Source organism: Protopterus annectens, chromosome 8.part0, assembly GCF_019279795.1.
Source record: "Protopterus annectens isolate FY-2018-M chromosome 8.part0, PAN1.0, whole genome shotgun sequence".
NCBI classification, from domain to species: domain Eukaryota; kingdom Metazoa; phylum Chordata; order Ceratodontiformes; family Protopteridae; genus Protopterus; species Protopterus annectens.
In genome coordinates, this window is record NC_056741.1 from 944792729 (window position 1) to 944811656 (window position 18928).

The window sequence follows — 18928 nt, forward strand, 5'->3', positions numbered from 1 at the left end:
CTCTGACTCACCCTTTACCCTCCCCTTCCCTCCTCACTCAGTCTCTCAGACCTGTTATAACATGCTTAACTACCTCACTTCATCTCAACTCCAAATACATATCCAACTGACTTGCACCTAGCTTCCTCTCACTACCATGTATACTACTCACTCAGTCTCCACTCTTACTTCTCTATCTTCCCCTTCCATCCCATTAGCCCTTCTAGCTTGTTCCACCTTCATGTGGAGCTTCTGCTTTATATCTGTTTGAGTTTTGTGCAATATTTGTAAATAAGATTTAGGTTTATGAGTTTAGAACAGTATCCATTTGAGCTTAGTACTATCTATATATACATCCTACCTTTATTCCTAGCCTTTAGTTGGATATTGGTATAACTGTTCATTATTATGTTTCATATTGTATGTATAGCTAATGTTTGCTGCAGTATGTATTACTTGCTATTGTATGTATATTCAATTGTTCTTCATGTACTCTGCTGCTCATTTATTGTTCTGTGGAGCTTTTCTCCCCGGGCCTCCACTGAAAAAGGACCTGTGTCTAGTTGGAATTTCCCAGTAAACAAATGTAAATAAATAAATAAATGGAATGGATTAGGGCTACAGTATGTCAGGTCAATGACTGTATAACTGTGAACCAGCAATGGCTGTGGACATTCAATTTCATTCTTAGACTGTCTCACTACCCATTCAGTACTGCCATCTTACAGAATGTATACTCCACAAGTATCCAGTTTCATTCATACAAAAAATTAATGACAACCGTCACAATAATGGATTTCAGCTTTTTTACTCCAACACACACACACAAACACACTAACCCTACAAAGCCAGATCAGCAACTGTTTAAATATTATCAAACAGCAGCTGGGGGTCAGTCACGTTTATACACATATGTGTGTTTGTGTGTGTGTGTGTGTGTGTGTGTGTGTGTGTGTGTGTGTGTGTGTGTGTGTGTGTGTGTGTGTGTGCGCGTGTGTATGTGTATATGTGTGTGTGTCTGTTTTAATATGACAGTGGTCACACCCCATCCTGACAAATCACCTCTGAGGTGACCATTGCACATAGGCTGAAGTAAGCTTATACCCCCCTATCCCTTTATAAACTCTATGCCCTTCTACACAACAAAACTTTCTACCACTTCTCCTCAGTTTCATCCCTACCTTAAGATCCACTTTACATTTTAATTTCTTTCTGACTTTCCCAAGTTATCCATCACCTTCAAATACTTTCCACCACTACCATATAACCAGGTTCTTTGTCAGCAAGTATCCTAGTATTCTTACCCCCACTATCATTGACTCAACAGCCACACACTGCCTCTTCTCCCTCTTCTAGCTTCAACTAGTATCTACATAGAAACGAATGGTTCACACTCATAGGTTCATATGTGTGTACTAGGCTAATGGCCCTGGAGCCTTCACAAGCCTAGCCTATAGAAATGCCCTGACATTGTACTATCAAGTAGAGCCACTACAGTGATCCCCGGGGTGAACTTTCTATTTCCCATCCACTCATCAAGATTTCTCTCGAAGATAACCAGTAAGGTCTATTCCAGAACATGGGCAGTATCTGGGTTACAAACCTGTCCCTCCAGCATGTTCTGTTGATAGTGGTAATGAGGTTGAGGTCTCTGGAGCATGTGGTGCAGACAGATTTGAATAAGTTGGCTGAGGACCTAGCCTACTCCAACCTACTCCAGGGACCCATGCTAATGGTGGGAGGGATTTATGTGCCCCTATTGGTCAGTGTGTACCCACCATAAAGCCCAGCAGCCCTGGGTCAATAAGCTACTGTAAAGGCAACCAAACTGCTCGAGCCAAAACTAGTTGAAAAAGTTTAATGAGCCACAGTATATACAATTTAGCACTTTCTTTCCACACAATTGGAACTTCATCAGAGCACTTGTTACAATAGAGTTACCAATTTTGTACTCCAATTAACCAATTAAAAACTCTCCTAAAATCACATGACACTGGTAAAATTAATCATAAGTGGTTACCCAATAAAAATGGGTAAAATATATGTTCAACTTGTAGTTGCTGTATTCATATTTCATACATTTTCAGTTTTAAAACCGGGGCTATTGTACAACCTTCATTTAACCCTGGTGGAGACATTGCATCCAGTCTAATTTGCCACCTTATTTCTTGTATATTAAGATGCTCATCTAACACCTTCCCTTGAACATCTTTCTTTACCTGTTCTATAACCAAGAAATCAAAATGGTGAGTTGAATTTACTGATTAGCTTTTTATTTTTAATTTATAACTTTTAATATCATTTTTCAAAATACAGAGAATCAACTGAAAATAACCTCCATTGTTTGTTAGTTGTCTCTGCTATACCAGTACTATCCAAGGAATAAGTACTAATAAATGAAAATTTTCTCAAGTCATAAATATCAGCATAAGACTTCTGGTTATTGAGAAAATTAGTAGTGTTGCTCAAAATAGGGGAAATTATACCCACATTTTAATCTCAACCAAAAAGCCTTCAGGGTAACCCCTACTTTTAAACATTCCCATCAATTTATCACATTCAAAATGGAACATATTTTCATAAATGAAGGTTGTACAATAGCCCCAGTTTTAAAACTGAAAAATTATGAAATATGAAACAAACAAGTTGAGCATATATTTTACCCATTTTTATTATGTAACCACTTATGATTATATTCCTGGTTTGTGTGTTTTTGGACATGATATCAATAAGCTACTGGCCGACCAGTGTCTTGATGCCCAGGGATAGCCATGTTGAGAAAAAGCTTGACATAAAACCCATCAATCTGCCAAACATAAACTGAGAGTTGCTACACTTAATGTAGGTTTACTGACAAGATACATCTTGGAAATGGATGACATGATGATACAGAGGAGGCTGGACATCCCATGTATCCATGAGACAAGATGGTGGCAATCGGACACCAATGTAATGATAGGGCAATATTCATAATCCCAGCTTAAGCCCCACAGCACAGTTGTGATAGTGAGGAAAAGAGTGCATTCAGACAGCAGTTGCAGGACCTACTATATAAACCAGGACAACATGAATTGGTGTTGATAATGAGTGACTTGAATGCACATAACAGGGTAGACAAAACAGGATATGAGGACTGCCTGGGTCCACATGGGTGGGGCAACAGGAATAAAGAAGGACAGACCATTCTCGACTTCTTCAATAAAATGAATCAGAGGGAGAAACACGGCAGAGATAATATAAAAAAACTTTAATACGGTTAGCGCTTTCACATCACAGATGCTTCTTCAGACCATGAATAAAACAACATAAGCTAAAACCACTTTACTTCCTAAGCTCTACCAAATTGCTATTAATTAATTAACATCTATTTAACACTCAAGTTAAAGAAACAGCATATTAATAGGTATCTCGTCTAAGACATACTACAGCTTGTTAACTCAAACAGCTTTATACATAAAATAGCATTTTGTCACTAAAATGAAAAATCAATGAAAAAATATGTATGTACATAAAACACGTACAAAGTTTTTAGTAAAAATGAACAATATAGACATATTTTATAAACGTCTTGTTTTTAAATAGGGCTTGATCAATGTTCTATCATTAAGCCCTGGTTCTTTTTCTGCCTGTAACTCAATAATCCATTTTAACTCTCTCAATTCCAGTTTATTTTTCATGTCACCCAACCTTAAATCTAGAAAAATACATTCAATAACTTTAAATTGAAAATGATGCATCCCCCCTGCACAGATAGCATGTTTGGCTAGAGCACTTCTAGTTGGTTCAGTATTTCTGATGGCAGCCAAATGCTCTCTTCTGACCCTCTCTCTTAGTGAGCGAGTGGTCATGCCAACATAAAAGGAAGGGCAAGCTAAACACACAGCCAGGTATACTAAATTCCTTGTTTTACAATTTGCCTTGACTTTAAATTCATACTTCCAATTTGTTATAGGATGTAAAAAACTCCTGTTATCACTCAGGACATCACAGACACTGCATTGCCCACATGTATTAAGGCCATAGATCACATCCTTGGACTTTGTTGGTTGACAAAGTAACACTTTGAGATTTGTTTTGTTTTTATAAGAAGACCTTGGCCTCTGGCCTACTATCCTAGCTATCTCGGGGTCTGATTGCAAAATGGACCAGTTTGTAGCAATCACATTTTGTACTTTTCTAACATTCCCAGCATATTCTAAATGAATGGGTACATTTTTGGCAGTATAATTTTCTTTAAACTGTTGGGGTGAGGTATCCTAAGTACTACTGATGTATGGTTTTGCTCTACCCTTCCACATACATCAGTAGTACTCAGGATACCTCAGGATACGTCTTGAGAGATCTGAGCAGGGCTGTACACCCTACCCACTTTGAATGCATAATACAGCATTTGAGATGTCAAATACATACAGATTTTCCAACAACTACACAAATTTTTTATGCTGATTCATATTTGTGTATGTCTACTGGGTGTTTCATCACAACATCAGTGGCCCTTCTTCCTGCTTTGCCCATTTAAATTTAATAGTACTTACCTTTTATGCATCTGCAAAGCATGTGACTATCAGTAACACCCTAAGCGTTTTACACAGTCAGGTACCTAATATCTTATGACAAAAGCACATTCTGGAAGACATACCTGCAGTTATGGATTGGACTCACTGTGTACAGGTAAACATCGAAGGATTTTATTTTCTACTGTTGCAACACACAGAAGACTACATGTAATAAATCAAGTGCAAAAAAAAGATGCTGAATTCTTCTGAGGTTTGATCAGCTTTGCTTGAATGATTGCAAATACATAGCACTGAACACTGTATGGGAAATAATGATGGAGGTGGGGGTGGCAGTTTTTCTAACTGTAATAAACAGACTTCTTTATAAGCCAGAAAATTACCTATCCCTCAACAACGTATTACAAGCACTATTCCCACAATACAATTTTATACTGCAGAGGAAAATCACAAATCACTATAACCAAATCATTTAACACTTCAGGTGACTATTCAAAAACTGTAGCTGAAGTATGGAAACACATCCCACTACCACTGAAATCCATTCAGAATACAAACTCATTGAAAATACATCTAAAACATCACCTATCAAATCAATAGATCTGCCAGGGTAAATGCCACTGTTATCTTCATTTTGTCATATCGCCAGTACCAATAATTACATAGCAATAAATTAATCAATAAATTGTACCTGATGAGTGTTACTACTAGCATCTCCCTACCAGATACATAATTTTGTCACACTGCTCACCCTCACTCTCTACACTTCTAGCATACAGTAAATATTTATGATATATATATATATATATATATATATAGACACACACACACACACACATACACACACACACACACACACACACACACACACACACACACACACAAATAATTATATATGAAACTGTTTCATACCCTACCCTTAACTACAAAATTAACATGTTCTGCCTTACCTCCATTTCTTTTAATTTCTAAGCATTGATCACATGATCTATTTAACAAACTCACAAATATATTTCTTCAAATGTACAATGTTCAACATATACTAATGTACAGGTATCTTTTATACTGTAAGAGTTGTCTTTATTTCATATGAATGTAATCTAATTAGCAAATATATGTAAAATCGTTAATGCATATTACTTAATGTCTGTTAAAAATGCTTGCAATATGTTGGAGCTTTTCTGCCCAGGTCTCCACCAAAAACATATTTTTAAATAAAATTGGAAAAAACAGATAAGCAAAAGCAAAATAAATAAACAAATAGGTAGACGGCTGCTTATTGCTATCTTATAAATGTATCTGTAATGCTAGTATCACTTATACACCAAAAAGGATTGCCAGCAAGGTCAAAGCGCTTTTTGCTACAGGGATGACAACCTCAGGATTTCAAAGCAATTATGTTGACACCATACCCACCTATAATCCATTGCTTAATGGATAGAGTTCTCTACAAAATACAGCATACCCAAATACAACATAAAGGAATATCAGCATGGCTCTGGAAGACATCAAATATATCAGTTTTTTTGAGATTTTTGTTGTATGGCACATAATTCACTGACAATTTTTTATGATAATTACCTTGGGGATAGCAATGCTTTCATTTTCAAGAACGAACCTACTCATTGGACTATGAAGACTAAGATAGACAGTAAAATTAACACTTACACATTCACATATGAATGCCAAATTGTATAGTGCACATTATCTGTATTAGTCTTAACCCGTGAGAAGTATGAAATGAATAATAAGGTTATGCACAACTTTACTGGACTAGGATTGCAAGGTCCCATAAAGTCTGAAATGTAACGAAAATGTTTTTTTTAAACAAAGTAGTTATCTGTACTGCTAAGGTGTCCACAACATTATTATCTAGTTGAATGGGATAATCCCATAATTCAGGATTCATGGCATCAACAGCATCTGAAATTATAAACCTGTGACAGAGTCCACGGAACTGTATTTAACTTGTTGCTGCAGAGATTGTTGTGCTACCTTATATCCTTGAGCTATTCAAAACTGTTTCAGAACTGACTTAATAGGAGACTTTCACATTAAATGCCCTTAAAGTTAAAGTACTGTTCTGACAGAACTTTTTTTTTTGGTTGTTTCTGACCTGGGCAGCATTTCCATTTGCCTGCCCCCACTGTCTATAAGCAATCACAAAAACAATCCCTTAATGACAGCATGAAAATGTACAAGCTGTAAACTGTCTAAAGTAATTTTTTTCACCTTTTATTGTAAGGTGTCAGTTTTTTTCTAAATTTCTTTCTAACACTGCTTTTGTTCCCTTTGTAAGCTAGCACCTAGGATGGAGCCTCTTTCACCCCTGCCACTGATATACTAGGGATTACAATATCTATATAACTCATGAACTGTTTCAAGCAAGATATTGGACTTCCTTAGAAAAAAATAATATTTATCAACTGTTATGCACAAGTAGTACTATCCAACATTAGCCAATAAACTTGATTAGCCATACATACATGATATTGACTTTTTTCACAGCAATATACAGTAAAGAGGGAGTAGAGAAAAAACTGACTATAAAAGTCTGTTCAGGTATTTCAAAATGTCAAAAGTGAATTACACTACTATCTGATGAAAATGACCATTCTGTCCACATTACCATGTTCAAATATTTGAGATGCATTTCATAATGCAGTGTTGTAGGTGCAACAAATATGCCCACATAGCTAACATAACTTGTAAAGTTTAACTATGATCTCACAACATCTTTTTTAAAACTTTTTATATGTGGTATACCCTGACCAAGCAGCATCCAAACCAGTGTTACTTAAACTGTAAAGTGGCCTGCACATTTAATTATGTCTATTAAACTTTTTCCCTGCCAAGTGAAGGGCCTGTAACAGTAAACCATGTGACTTTTTTATTTCTGTAAGTATAGTTAAGTATGACATTACACTTTATTCAAATGATGACATACAAATAAAAACTACTGAATTCAAGAAATTAGTAAGGTAGCGCATGGCAGACTAGTTTCTTTTTCCATAGTAAAATGCAGAATCTTTCCCAGACCATTAAATGGCTTGGTTAAGTAGGCTATATGCTAAACTATTATTCACTGCATAAAATGAAATACTGAGAGTCACATACACATACAGTTTTTCAATCCATATGAAAAAGGGCTGTGGAACACAAGGACATGAGAAACAGAAAAATGTCTTTCTAGCAATCACTGACCTTTCTTGTCTGTTTGCTGGGAATCTAGTGATTGTTCAGACGCAGAGGAGGTTCCAGAGACAGCAGGAAAAAAAGAAGAAAAAGACACTCTTGGAAAAGTAGCACATAATTTTGTTAAATGCATGGCATATACTTTGAAAGCCTGCATTTTGCATTACATCCCCTTAGACTGTTGAAGTCCATCACACAAACAAGCATTGTCAAATAATATAATCATACACAGAATATATTAATGTTGTTGTTGTGTAAAACATAGTTCAAAGGAAATAAGTCACAATGTGGTGACAAGGACACATACTGTTACTTTGCAACCCTGCTGGAGGACAGTCCTAGGGTGTATGAAAAAAGGCCTGCGACAAGAAGCCACATAGAATACTTCAAGCAAGCAATAATACAAAAAAAGGATAGACATTCACTAGGAAGAACTTCGACTCCTTGAAAAAAAAAATAAATATAAGGTCTAAAAGTTGCGGCCAAGTGTTTAAAATTTCAGCTAGATTAGCATAAGTCGGTCCCCACCTCCTAAAAAAGACTGCATCACTGTCTTCTCGGTCATTAACTTCTTCACTGTAACAACATCTCACAATGTTTTAGTGTTTTACAAATACGAGTTTTATGCTGCAAAGCTTCCTCTTGAAAAACCTGTCCCAAATATAACAACTTATTTGCTACATTTGCTACGATGTTTAAAGATTTTTATACCAAGGCAGAGCAGAAAATATCATAAGCCCTGCAAAGATGGGAAGGTAAATTGTTAGACCTTCTTGCAACTCCACAGCATACAAGTTTCCTGTAGAAAGTGTTTCAATTTAATATAATATATCACCAAGTGCAGCAATGAAACATGTTTACTGGTTTCATTACTCACTAGAACCTTCAATTTGGCCCTAAACACCAAATTCTCTTAAACTGAAAAGTACATATGTAGCAGATGTGTAAGAACTGAATATATTACATAATTATGATTCTGTTTTTTTTTTTTTTTTTTTTTTTTTTTTTTAATTTTTAGATTTCAAGCTCTGCGCATTGGATGGCCACATCTCAGAATCTCAGAGCTGGTACATGGCTAGTGTTATGCCTCCCAGTCCTGAAAAAGTAGTGAACACAGGTGAACTGATATCAAAGACAAAAAGAAAAGAAAAAAAAAAACAAAGACATCAGAATATCAGACTAAAACCATGGAATAGTAGGAGAACTCTATCTAACGAAACCAAGCACAATGGGAAATGGAAAGAGGGTAAATAATATCCAGCACAGCAATCACATTCCAATGTGAAGCGAACTAGATCCCTTAGCCAGCTGCTACCTCAATCTATTATACTTGATTAGCTGTAATTTGAGCTCAGGTGGTTCAGTAAAGTCAATGTAAACCCAAACACCTTTATTTTTATGACAGCAGAACCATGCTATATCTACAAAAGTCCAAACCATGTTGTCCTGGCAACTTTATGATATTAACCTTGAACCACAGTTACAAGATGGGATAAAACAGCTGCAAACACCGCTAATTTGACAGGTTTCCAACATAATACTACATTGTCTGCTATCTTTGGTTTGGAAGCCCAATAGATTATATAAATCACGAATACCACTGTTAATTTGACCTACATAATTAAGTACTAGGAAATATTATTTGCAATGCATAAAGGAATAACGTGGACACTTGAGGACTTTCTATGCCCTTAATAATCTAGCTGGAACAAAGATCATTACTTTTACATCATGGCACCAGAAAACTGAGGAATGATAAGCTGGGAAGCCAGGTTCTTATACTGCTATATTTTTCAGTAAGCACATGGGACATATTAGAATGCAAATGACATTTTATTTAGACCTATGGTACAATAATTTAGAGATGGGCAGTACAAGTCTGGAATGACTCTGTGCCAGTTCAAGTTTTCAACTTGGTCACTGTCCCTTGGAAATGAGAGTTATCAGGAAGACATTATCATCTGAAATTGCTATTTTTCTAATTAAGAGGAAATACTAAGGTAATTAGGGAGCAGCTTTTTCCCAATAAGGAGAAGTTGCAGGCACTGGAGTGTGTTCGGAAACAAGTGCAGTGGGTAGCTTGGGGTTGTGCAAATGACTATTGGCTCCAACTTTGCTTCATGTTTCAGCTGGCCATGGATTGGTCATATATGAGGAATGTACAATGGAATCAAGCAAGTCATCAGCCCTTCACAAATGAAGATCACCCCAGTTAAGTTGGCCACAAGCAAGGTCTTGGAGGACAGAAACAAGCAGATGGAACACTAGGTGGAACACTACTGGTTTCTATATGCCAAAGAGACCATAATTATGGAGACAGCCCTGAAATCCATCAAGCCTCTGCCAGCTATGACTGAACTCAATGCTGAGCCCAACTTGGAGGAACTCAATGATGCACTAAAAGCACTGTCTTCAGGAAACGCCCCCGGGAAAGATGGTATTCCCTCAGAAATCCTTAAATGTGCCAACGCTACCCTAATCTCAGAGCTGCATGCAATACTTTGCCAGTGCTGGAGAGAAGGTAGTCTACCACAAGACATGAGGAATGCTAATATATTGTGACGAAAGTGACAGTGACAACTACCTTGGCATCTCCCTTCTGCGTACCATGGAGAAGCTGTTTACACATGTTGTCCTGAAGAGGCTCCATGTTCTTGCAGAGAGACTTTACCTTGAGTTTCAGTGTCGGCTCAGAGCTGAACAGTCCTCTATAGGCATGGTTTTCGCTGTCGGACAATTATAGGAAAAGAGCAGGGAGGAGAACAAACCTCTGTATATCACCTTCATGGATCTGACCAAGGCAAATGACTTCATTGGTACGAAAGGTCCATTTATGACTCTGGCAAAGATAGGCTGTTCTCCAACACTGCTTAGCATTATCAGGGCCATCCACGAAGGCATGAAGGGAACCACTATGTATGATGGATTCACAGCTGAACCTTTCAAGATTCTCAGTAGCGTGACGCAGGGGTGTACTAGCTCCAACATTGTTTGGTATCTTCTTTTCAGTTCTGCTGAAATTTGCTTTTGCGACTGCGATAGAGGGCATCTTTCTATGAAACAGAATGGATGGCAACATCTTTAAAGTGTCAAGGCTTAGATCAAAGACCAGGGTGCTTAGATAGTGTCTAAGGGAGCTCCTGTACACAATGAGGCAGCAAGACCAAATCTATGTCTGAGTCACTAAAGGAATTTGAGATGAAGCTTTTCAAATTAAAAAGAACACAGCTGGAGAACAGCTATCTCAGTCAGAATATAGAATTAGGACTGGTACCGAAGGGTTTGCGTGTGTGGCGATACCCGAATGGGTGTGAAAATAATAAAGAGATGATTAAAGAGTTGCACCAGTTGTTTGATTCAACTGGATTACATATCATGGAGCTGATGGTGAAATACAACATCAAGATCAAGGTGCTATTAAATGACTTGGACTCAGTTAATTCGAATATTACACAAGATCTGGTATTTGAGCATTATTACACCAATTATGTCAACACCTTGAAGGATACTGACAGTTGTTGTGATGCTATTTACAATAAAAAACTTGATAAACTGCAACGGGACATTAAAGTTTATTAGAGAGGCCAAGTGTATCCCTTTGATGGCAAGGAGAAGGTTAAATTTTTAGAAATGGATGTTACAGCCAATCATCCAAGGAGTTACACTGAAGAGGTGTCACTGGAGACAGTGAGGAGTTCTAATAGCCCAGTTATTCGAGGGGGCGACCCTTTAGGAGAGGTCCCGAGACAGTCGGAGAGAATAAAACAGCAAGGACCAGTACGCGAGGACAACGAGGCGTATCGTATGGGAGCAAGGACCAAATTAAACTCCCAGACTGTGAACCAAGAACGGAATTGGTCAAAAGCTGCACGAAGGTAGATAAGAAAATTTACCGGCTACATGATGCTTCATGTAGCGACGCCAATTGTTTTGTTTGTTTGAGTACCCATGGGGTGTTTGACTCCAGACATTTTATTAGCAGCTATTCAGTTAACTTAAACTCCAAGGGGTCAGAACATTATCTTACTGACGTTGAAGTCAGTTTGAGTAGACATGAAGTTTTGAGTGACAATGTCTATATAGATTGTAACAGTAACTGTTTAGTTTATGCTAATTCAGCACAATTGGCGGCACCATATGATTCAACACAATTGTTTAACACACAACAGGCCAGTGGTTCCTTTTCCTACCATTCTCCTGTTCTAATTAATGAGCAAGATTTATCTTTTTTAACTGATGATCAAGAACCACCTTTGGCTAATATAAGTGACAGTATGCTGAAATTGGATGATGGACATTTAACATTAGACACTAACAATTTAGATGGGGGGGGGGGGGTATAACTTCCAATGAAACACCCTGCTCCCATCCGTTTTTAGAGGGTTTATTTAGTCAGAATTTCAACATGTCTGCAGAAGTTGATGACAAGTTGCTGATGCAAATGAGTATGTATACAGTTTCAGACTATGTCAATATAGTGGAAGCTAACAGTCAGGTTGAATTTAGTGTGAATAATCCACAGCAGCTTATGCATCAGTCAATTGATTTAAGTAGTCAAGCTGATTGTGTTAACTGTAACGTTATGGAAACAAGTGCATCAATGGAACATTACACACCTCCACAGTTAGAATCTTTGGAAAGTCCCACTTTTTATGAGTGTATTATGGACAGCCCTATTGATTTATCAGATGCATGTAATAACAAAATAGGCCTTTTGTGTAATCCGACAATACTTTTTAACAATGCACATGATTTCAAATTATATAACTATTCTAGTATGGCTTTTGATATGAAACATGCTGAATTATTGTCTAAAGGTTTCAATTTTGTTCCCTGTAGGAATGCTAACATTGTGGACACCTTAATTGATCTTAGATTGTTTACTCGAAAATTAAATTTGGTAGCGCATTATGGATTTGAGGGCAGTGGTGAACGTGTTTCTACTACATCAAGTCTCCACAAGCCTAGTTTTTTTAATCCACCTTACAACAAAATTGTAGAATTATTTGAAAGTATGTGTGAGCAAGATATTAGGAATTTTTTTAAGAATAGAAAACACACATATTTGAGTAATACGACCCAGGATGAACTTGAAATTATTCATCATTTATGTAGTATTAAGGATATACGTATCATGAAACCCGATAAGGGTAGTGGGGTCGTTATAGTAGATAAATTGGATTATGTGAGTGAGATGCTTACTATGCTCATAGAAGACAATTATACAGAAGTTAGTAAAAACGAGATTAATATAGCTTACAGGAAGGTAGACTTAGCCCTCGATGATATGCTGTTTCAGGGGGAAATTAATGAAAATGATTACGAATTTATGATCAACAAATCCCCGGTTGTTAGTGGAATATTTGGTATTCCCAAAATTCACAAAGGTCTGGACAATGTCCGGTTCAGACCAATTGTGGATGGTAAGAGGAGTAAAGTTTCTTTTATCAGTCAGTTTTTGGACTTTAAATTGAAACCAGGGTTAAACAGATTTTCTCACATCACCAAGGATTCTTGGCACTTTTTAGATAAAGTCAAAAAATTAGATGTCCAAGATAGTTTTTGTTTTGTGACTATAGATGTGGTTAATCTGTTTACAGTTATTCCACATGAAGTAGGGTTAGTTTGGCTGGAAGAACAATTGTTTGCAACGGGAATTTTTGATCAAGAACAGATAAACACCTATGTTAAGTTATTGGAATTGGTTTTATGCAACAATTTTTTGTTTTTTGAAGATCATTTTTTTCGACAGCGTACAGGTGTGGCAATGGGGGCGGCTTGCGCCCCCATCTATGCCAATTACATCATGGCTTTTTGGGAGGCCAACTTTGTTCTAAATAGTGAATATCGTCCAAACATTAAACTTTATACGCATTATTTGGACGATATTTTTATAGTTTGGCAAGGTGAGAGGACAGTACTGGATGCCTTCATTAAGTATATTGATCAAACTGTTTGTTTTTTAAAGTTTACCCATGAAATTAACGAAGATAAAATTACATATCTGGATATATGTCTGACACATGTTAAAGAGAAGGGTTGTCTCGCATCCAGAATTTATAGAAAGCCAACCTTTTCCAACTCATACTTGCATTTTGATAGTTGGCACCCTGGTCATCAAAAAAGAGCCATTATTAAAGGCCAAATGGTCAGGGCAGCACGCATGGTTAGTGAAGAGGTGGACTTTCAGCTAGAGTTGGATTTTATGGTTAAACTTTTTTTGAATAGGGGGTATCCTAAGTATATGTGTGAAGAAATTAGGAAAGAGATACAGTTTAAAAAGGATGGTGGTATTATTCAACCTATTCTTAAAAGTAAAGATGATTTTTTTAGTGATACAGTTGATCAATGTAGGGGAAATGTTATGTTTAACAAACATTTTTTGTTTGTTCTCACCTTTAATGCTGACGCTGAATATATCAGAAAGATTATAGAAAAGAATTGGGAATCTTTTGTCAGATTAAAAGAGTTCCAAGGATTTGTTGCACGTAAACCTAAGTTCATTTTTCGTAAAGATTTGGCCCTGAAGGATATTTTTGAGAGAAGTGTTATGGTTAAAGACAATGTTGGTAACAGAATTATGGGCAACTTTAAATGTGGTAGGTGTTTAACATGTGCGCAGATTTTGCCTACAGGGAACAAAATTGTGATTAACAACATACCCATTAACATCTTGGGGCATTATGATTGTTTCTCTGTTAATGTTGTCTACCTTGCTAAATGCCAGGTATGTATGGCTTTTTATGTGGGCAAGACTTGTAGATGTTTTAGGGAGAGGATAAAAGAGCATATATTGGATATTCAGCATAAGAAGCCTACTAATGCATTGGCCAGACATGTCATAACACATAATGATCATAGTTTTAAATTTTGTGTCAAACAGCAATTGGTCAAAGACCAACAGGGAAGGATCACTGACTATCACTTAGATGTATGCGAACTGAAATGGCAGTTTAGATTGAATGCGTACCATCATCCGGGTTTGAATGAATTTATATCAATCAAGCCATTTTTGAGGTTAAGGCATATACTAGGTTGATATTAGGTGTTTGATTTCCTTATAGCAAGTTTCAATTTATCTTATGTTTATATACACATATTTATATACATATATATTTTATACAACATTATTCATAAATTTAGTATTTTTTTATTAAGTATACACATTCAATTATATACGTTTTTTCATATTTCAACATTCATTTCAACATTTTTATTACAGTTATTACAATTCAACACTCATATTTTTATTATTCAACTGTTTCAGTATTCTAACTTCATGTCTGAGTTCAGTGGGTGGAGTTAATTGTAGTTAATTGTGGTTGTTTTTAATTGTTTTTATTGATTGATGTCTTTTTTATTTTTGATTGGTTCATTGAATAATTTGTATGTATTTTATGTTTCTTGGTTCAACACACTCTGAATAAGTCTTACGGGACTAAACCTAGGTCAGTAGTGGTGAACCTGTGTGTCGTTGTGCAATAAAGTGCTGCTGGTTGAGCTCGCGCCTCTGTGGAATTATTTTACAGTTGGGTTCTGGTTCTTGGTTTGAGACTTTACCTTGAGTTTCAGTGACGGCTCAGAGCTGAACAGTCCTCTATAGGCATGGTTTTCGCTGTCGGACAATTATAAGAAAAGAGCAGGGAGGAGAACAAACCTCTGTATATCGCCTTCATGGATCTGACCAAGGCAAATGACTTCATTGGTACAAAAGGTCCATTTATGACTCTGACAAAGATAGGCTGTTCTCCAATACTGCTTAGCATTATCAGGGCCGTTCAAGAAGGCATGAAGGGAACCATTATGTATGATGGATTCACAGCTGAACCTTTCAAGATTCTCAGTAGTGTGACACAGGGGTGTACTAGCTCCAACATTGTTTGGTATCTTCTTTTCAGTTCTGCTGAAATTTGCTTTTGCGACTGCGATAGAGGGCATCTTTCTATGAAACAGAATGGATGGCAACATCTTTAAAGTGTCAAGGCTTAGATCAAAGACCAGGGTGCTTAGATAGTGTCTAAGGGAGCTCCTGTTCACAATGATGCAGCGACTGCAGCTCACACTCAGCAGGTAAATTGTCGCTCATGACTTGCTTAGTGGACGCATGTAAGGAAATTGGCCTCACAATCAGTTTAAAGAAGATCCAGATGATGGGCCAAAAAGTGGGCAATGAGCCATCAATCAGGGTGAGTGACTGTGAGTTGGAGATTGTCTATGAGTTTGTGTACCTAGGCTCTACAGTCTCTGGCAACTTGTTGCTTGACAGTGTGATCTACAAGTGCATAGGAAAACCTGCCACAATGTTTTCCAGGCTAACAAAGAGTACAGGCTAATAATAAGCTCACACTGCACACACCAAAGTGCATACTTACACAACCTGTGTTTTGAGCACATTACTGTATGCCAGTGAAACATGGACTCTGCACTCAAAACAGGAATAGCAGCTCAATGCAGTCCATATGCACTGCCGTAGGCGCACACTTGGTGCCTCATGGTAGGACAAGATCCCGAAAAGCACAGTGCTTGAGAGGACAAGTGCCACCTTCATGTTCATCCTCCTGAAACAGAGGCAAATGTGCTAGTTGGGTCATGTCTCATGCATGACGGATGGCTGAATACTAAAAGCCCTCCTATTTGGAGAGCTGGAGTCTGGAAATAGGCTGAAAGGGAAACCCAATTTGTGCTACAAGGACATAAGCAAGCATGATCTCAGCACTCTGTCCATTAGTGCAAACACCTTGTATTCTCTCACCTTAGACAACTATGCCTGGAAACAGGAAGTGAAGGAAGCTCTCACTATGTATGAAGCCACCTTGTCAAGGAGAGCAGAGGATAAGTGAGCCCTCAGGAAGATCCATGCCCATTATACCAGACCAGTACCTGCTTACTACTGCTAAGAATGTGAAAAGGACTCCCACTCAAAAATTGGATTGCACAGTCACATAAAACACTGCTTGAATCTGTCCAATAGAGATGAAAACTCATAACACTTTTGGACTGAAGGATGTCTGCTACCAGGGAGCAGCACTTGAAGCTTGCAGGAGGTCACACTGATGGACAAAATGCTGTTAGTCCACAATACAAAGGAATTATAATGGCATACATTGCCAAGCACAGGCATTAAGATAAGTAGATTGTAGTTACCCTTGGGTAGTGCAAGCTCACAGCTTCTGTGTTATTTGCCAAACTATATGAATACTGTTAACACAGCACCCACTATCTAGCATATGCTGCCACGGCACAGTTTCTTCTGCTCCTTTATTCTTTTTTCATCAATTTAATTAAAGGTGGGTATTAAATAAGAGTAAATATGTGCTTTCAAAATATAAACAAGGTTTGTTTGACAAAAACATGGTAAGTTGTTTCAGGGGTAGGAGTCATTTAGACCAGTACTGATTACTCAAAAAACTAAATATGATTAAAAAAAATAGGGGTCCCGGTGGTGGGGAGGATAGCCATAAACTATTTAATGAGTCCTGTATGCATCTAGTCTCTATTCTACCACAGGTCTTCTGGAAGTACATATAGCCTCTGGACCAGCACTTATTTGGCTCACAAGCACTGAAGCAGTGAAGCAATATGAATGAGAATAATGCCTAGGAACGGAGTGCACTACATGTTTCCTAAAAGATCAAATGAGCACCTTTTGGACATAAAACATTAGACACACAATAACACTTTGCTAACATCTCTGTCACAGTTTAGATATAAACAATTCATTACAATGAGATTTTTTTATTGATTACTGTCTTCACAATCCCAGCTTTACCTTCTGTATCAAAAATGTCTGTCTTGATGGGTGAGTAAGGTCGACTGTCAATTATCATGTCCTCATCACTGTCCATAGGCAGATACTCCTCTGTGGTTCTGGTTTCAGAGAAAGATGTGGTAAGGAGATCTGTGACATCGGGTCGCTCTGTCTTCAAAAGTTCCTCTGAAAAACATTCAGGGATTAATAAGGCAAAGACACAATGGTTTGATTTTTCTTACTATTTAAAAGCTGGTACAGGAAACACTTGTTAAAGGAATAATGTAGTCTTTGATCACATAAACATATTACATTTTCTAAATCTGTCACCCTTTTTATATATATATATAGAGAGAGAGACAGAGAGAGCTACAGATCTAAATGGATAGATAAATGAACAGAGCATCTCTGCCTTTGTAATTTGTGTTCTTTGCCTACATCTGATGAAATATTGCTGCAAATGACATCAGAATAAATCTTGTGTATGACTAAAATACAAAATGTGTGTATTTGCAGTTGGGTAAGACTGTCATTATACAAAGAGGCAAAAAAAACAAAAAATTGCCCCTATGACAAGATTTCCTTTATGATAATTTTTGCAATTAGAGCAAACTGGTAAAGTAATTATTTTAAACAGAATAAAGACAGACACGTGTCAAGTCTGTATATCAGATTCATCAACACTTTCCCAAAGCTGTTTGTAGTTTTTTTCTTCATTTTTTTATATTTTGTAAATTCACACACAAACATAGCAATAACAAAGTTAAATAAGATTGCATACCTACCCGGATTGACAATATCCACCGGGTACACAGATAACTGTATCTGAATGAAATCCTCTGTACAAACCCCTTCTCTTAAACAGCACGCCATTAATCATTGTTTTGCTGTACTGGCCCCAAAACTAGGTCAGTGACTTCTGTTTGACTTAGCTGATCATTACTTCTTGTTCAGGCCACAGTTCAAACAACACTTACTAAAACTGCTTGAATGCAACTGTCCATCTAAAGGACACGTCGCATAAAGTGATATGTCCAACTGCACAGTACCCTTATCTCTAAAACATCTGATCCACCTGATATAAGTTGTGATTCAATTTATTACACTATTACTGCTCTAAACCCTTTTCATAAAACCTAATCCCCACCTTCATCTCACTGGTCTCTATTAGCATTCCTAACCTAGCAAATACTACCCATATCTCCAGCATTTCTACTTTTTCCTACTTTAACCTTATTCTCTCTTTTATATTCCAGTTATGTAACTGTACATATATTTATTTTCCTAGATCTTCTATTGTATATTGTTTGTCAGATTGTCTATGTTTACTCTTAAATCTAAGCCATTGTTATTTGTAAAATGTTCTTTGTTTTGTTACATTATGATGTAACCCGGGTTGAACCTCCAATTAGTTCATAGGTTCATAGATAGGTTGTAGGCTATCAGCCCAAGGGCCTAAGTAAGCCTACCCAACAAGGTTCCCTGGCTTACG

The 18928-nt window shown here is 37.1% G+C and overlaps 1 protein-coding gene across 3 annotated transcripts in view; it reads right to left on the reverse strand.

The window, feature by feature from the left end:
- The window catches only part of LOC122809173 (amyloid-like protein 2), a 1365390-nt gene that overhangs the window by 245946 nt on the left and 1100516 nt on the right, over nt 1-18928 (reverse strand). For 2 of the 3 annotated variants that reach the window (XM_044080467.1, XM_044080465.1), the window contains exons 12-13: nt 17458-17622; nt 7698-7721 (exon numbers count right to left, since the gene is read on the reverse strand). In XM_044080467.1, the coding sequence (XP_043936402.1) occupies nt 7698-7721; nt 17458-17622 (189 nt within the window). The remainder of the gene's footprint in view (nt 1-7697; nt 7722-17457; nt 17623-18928) is intronic. The other variant, XM_044080466.1, reaches the window with a different exon arrangement.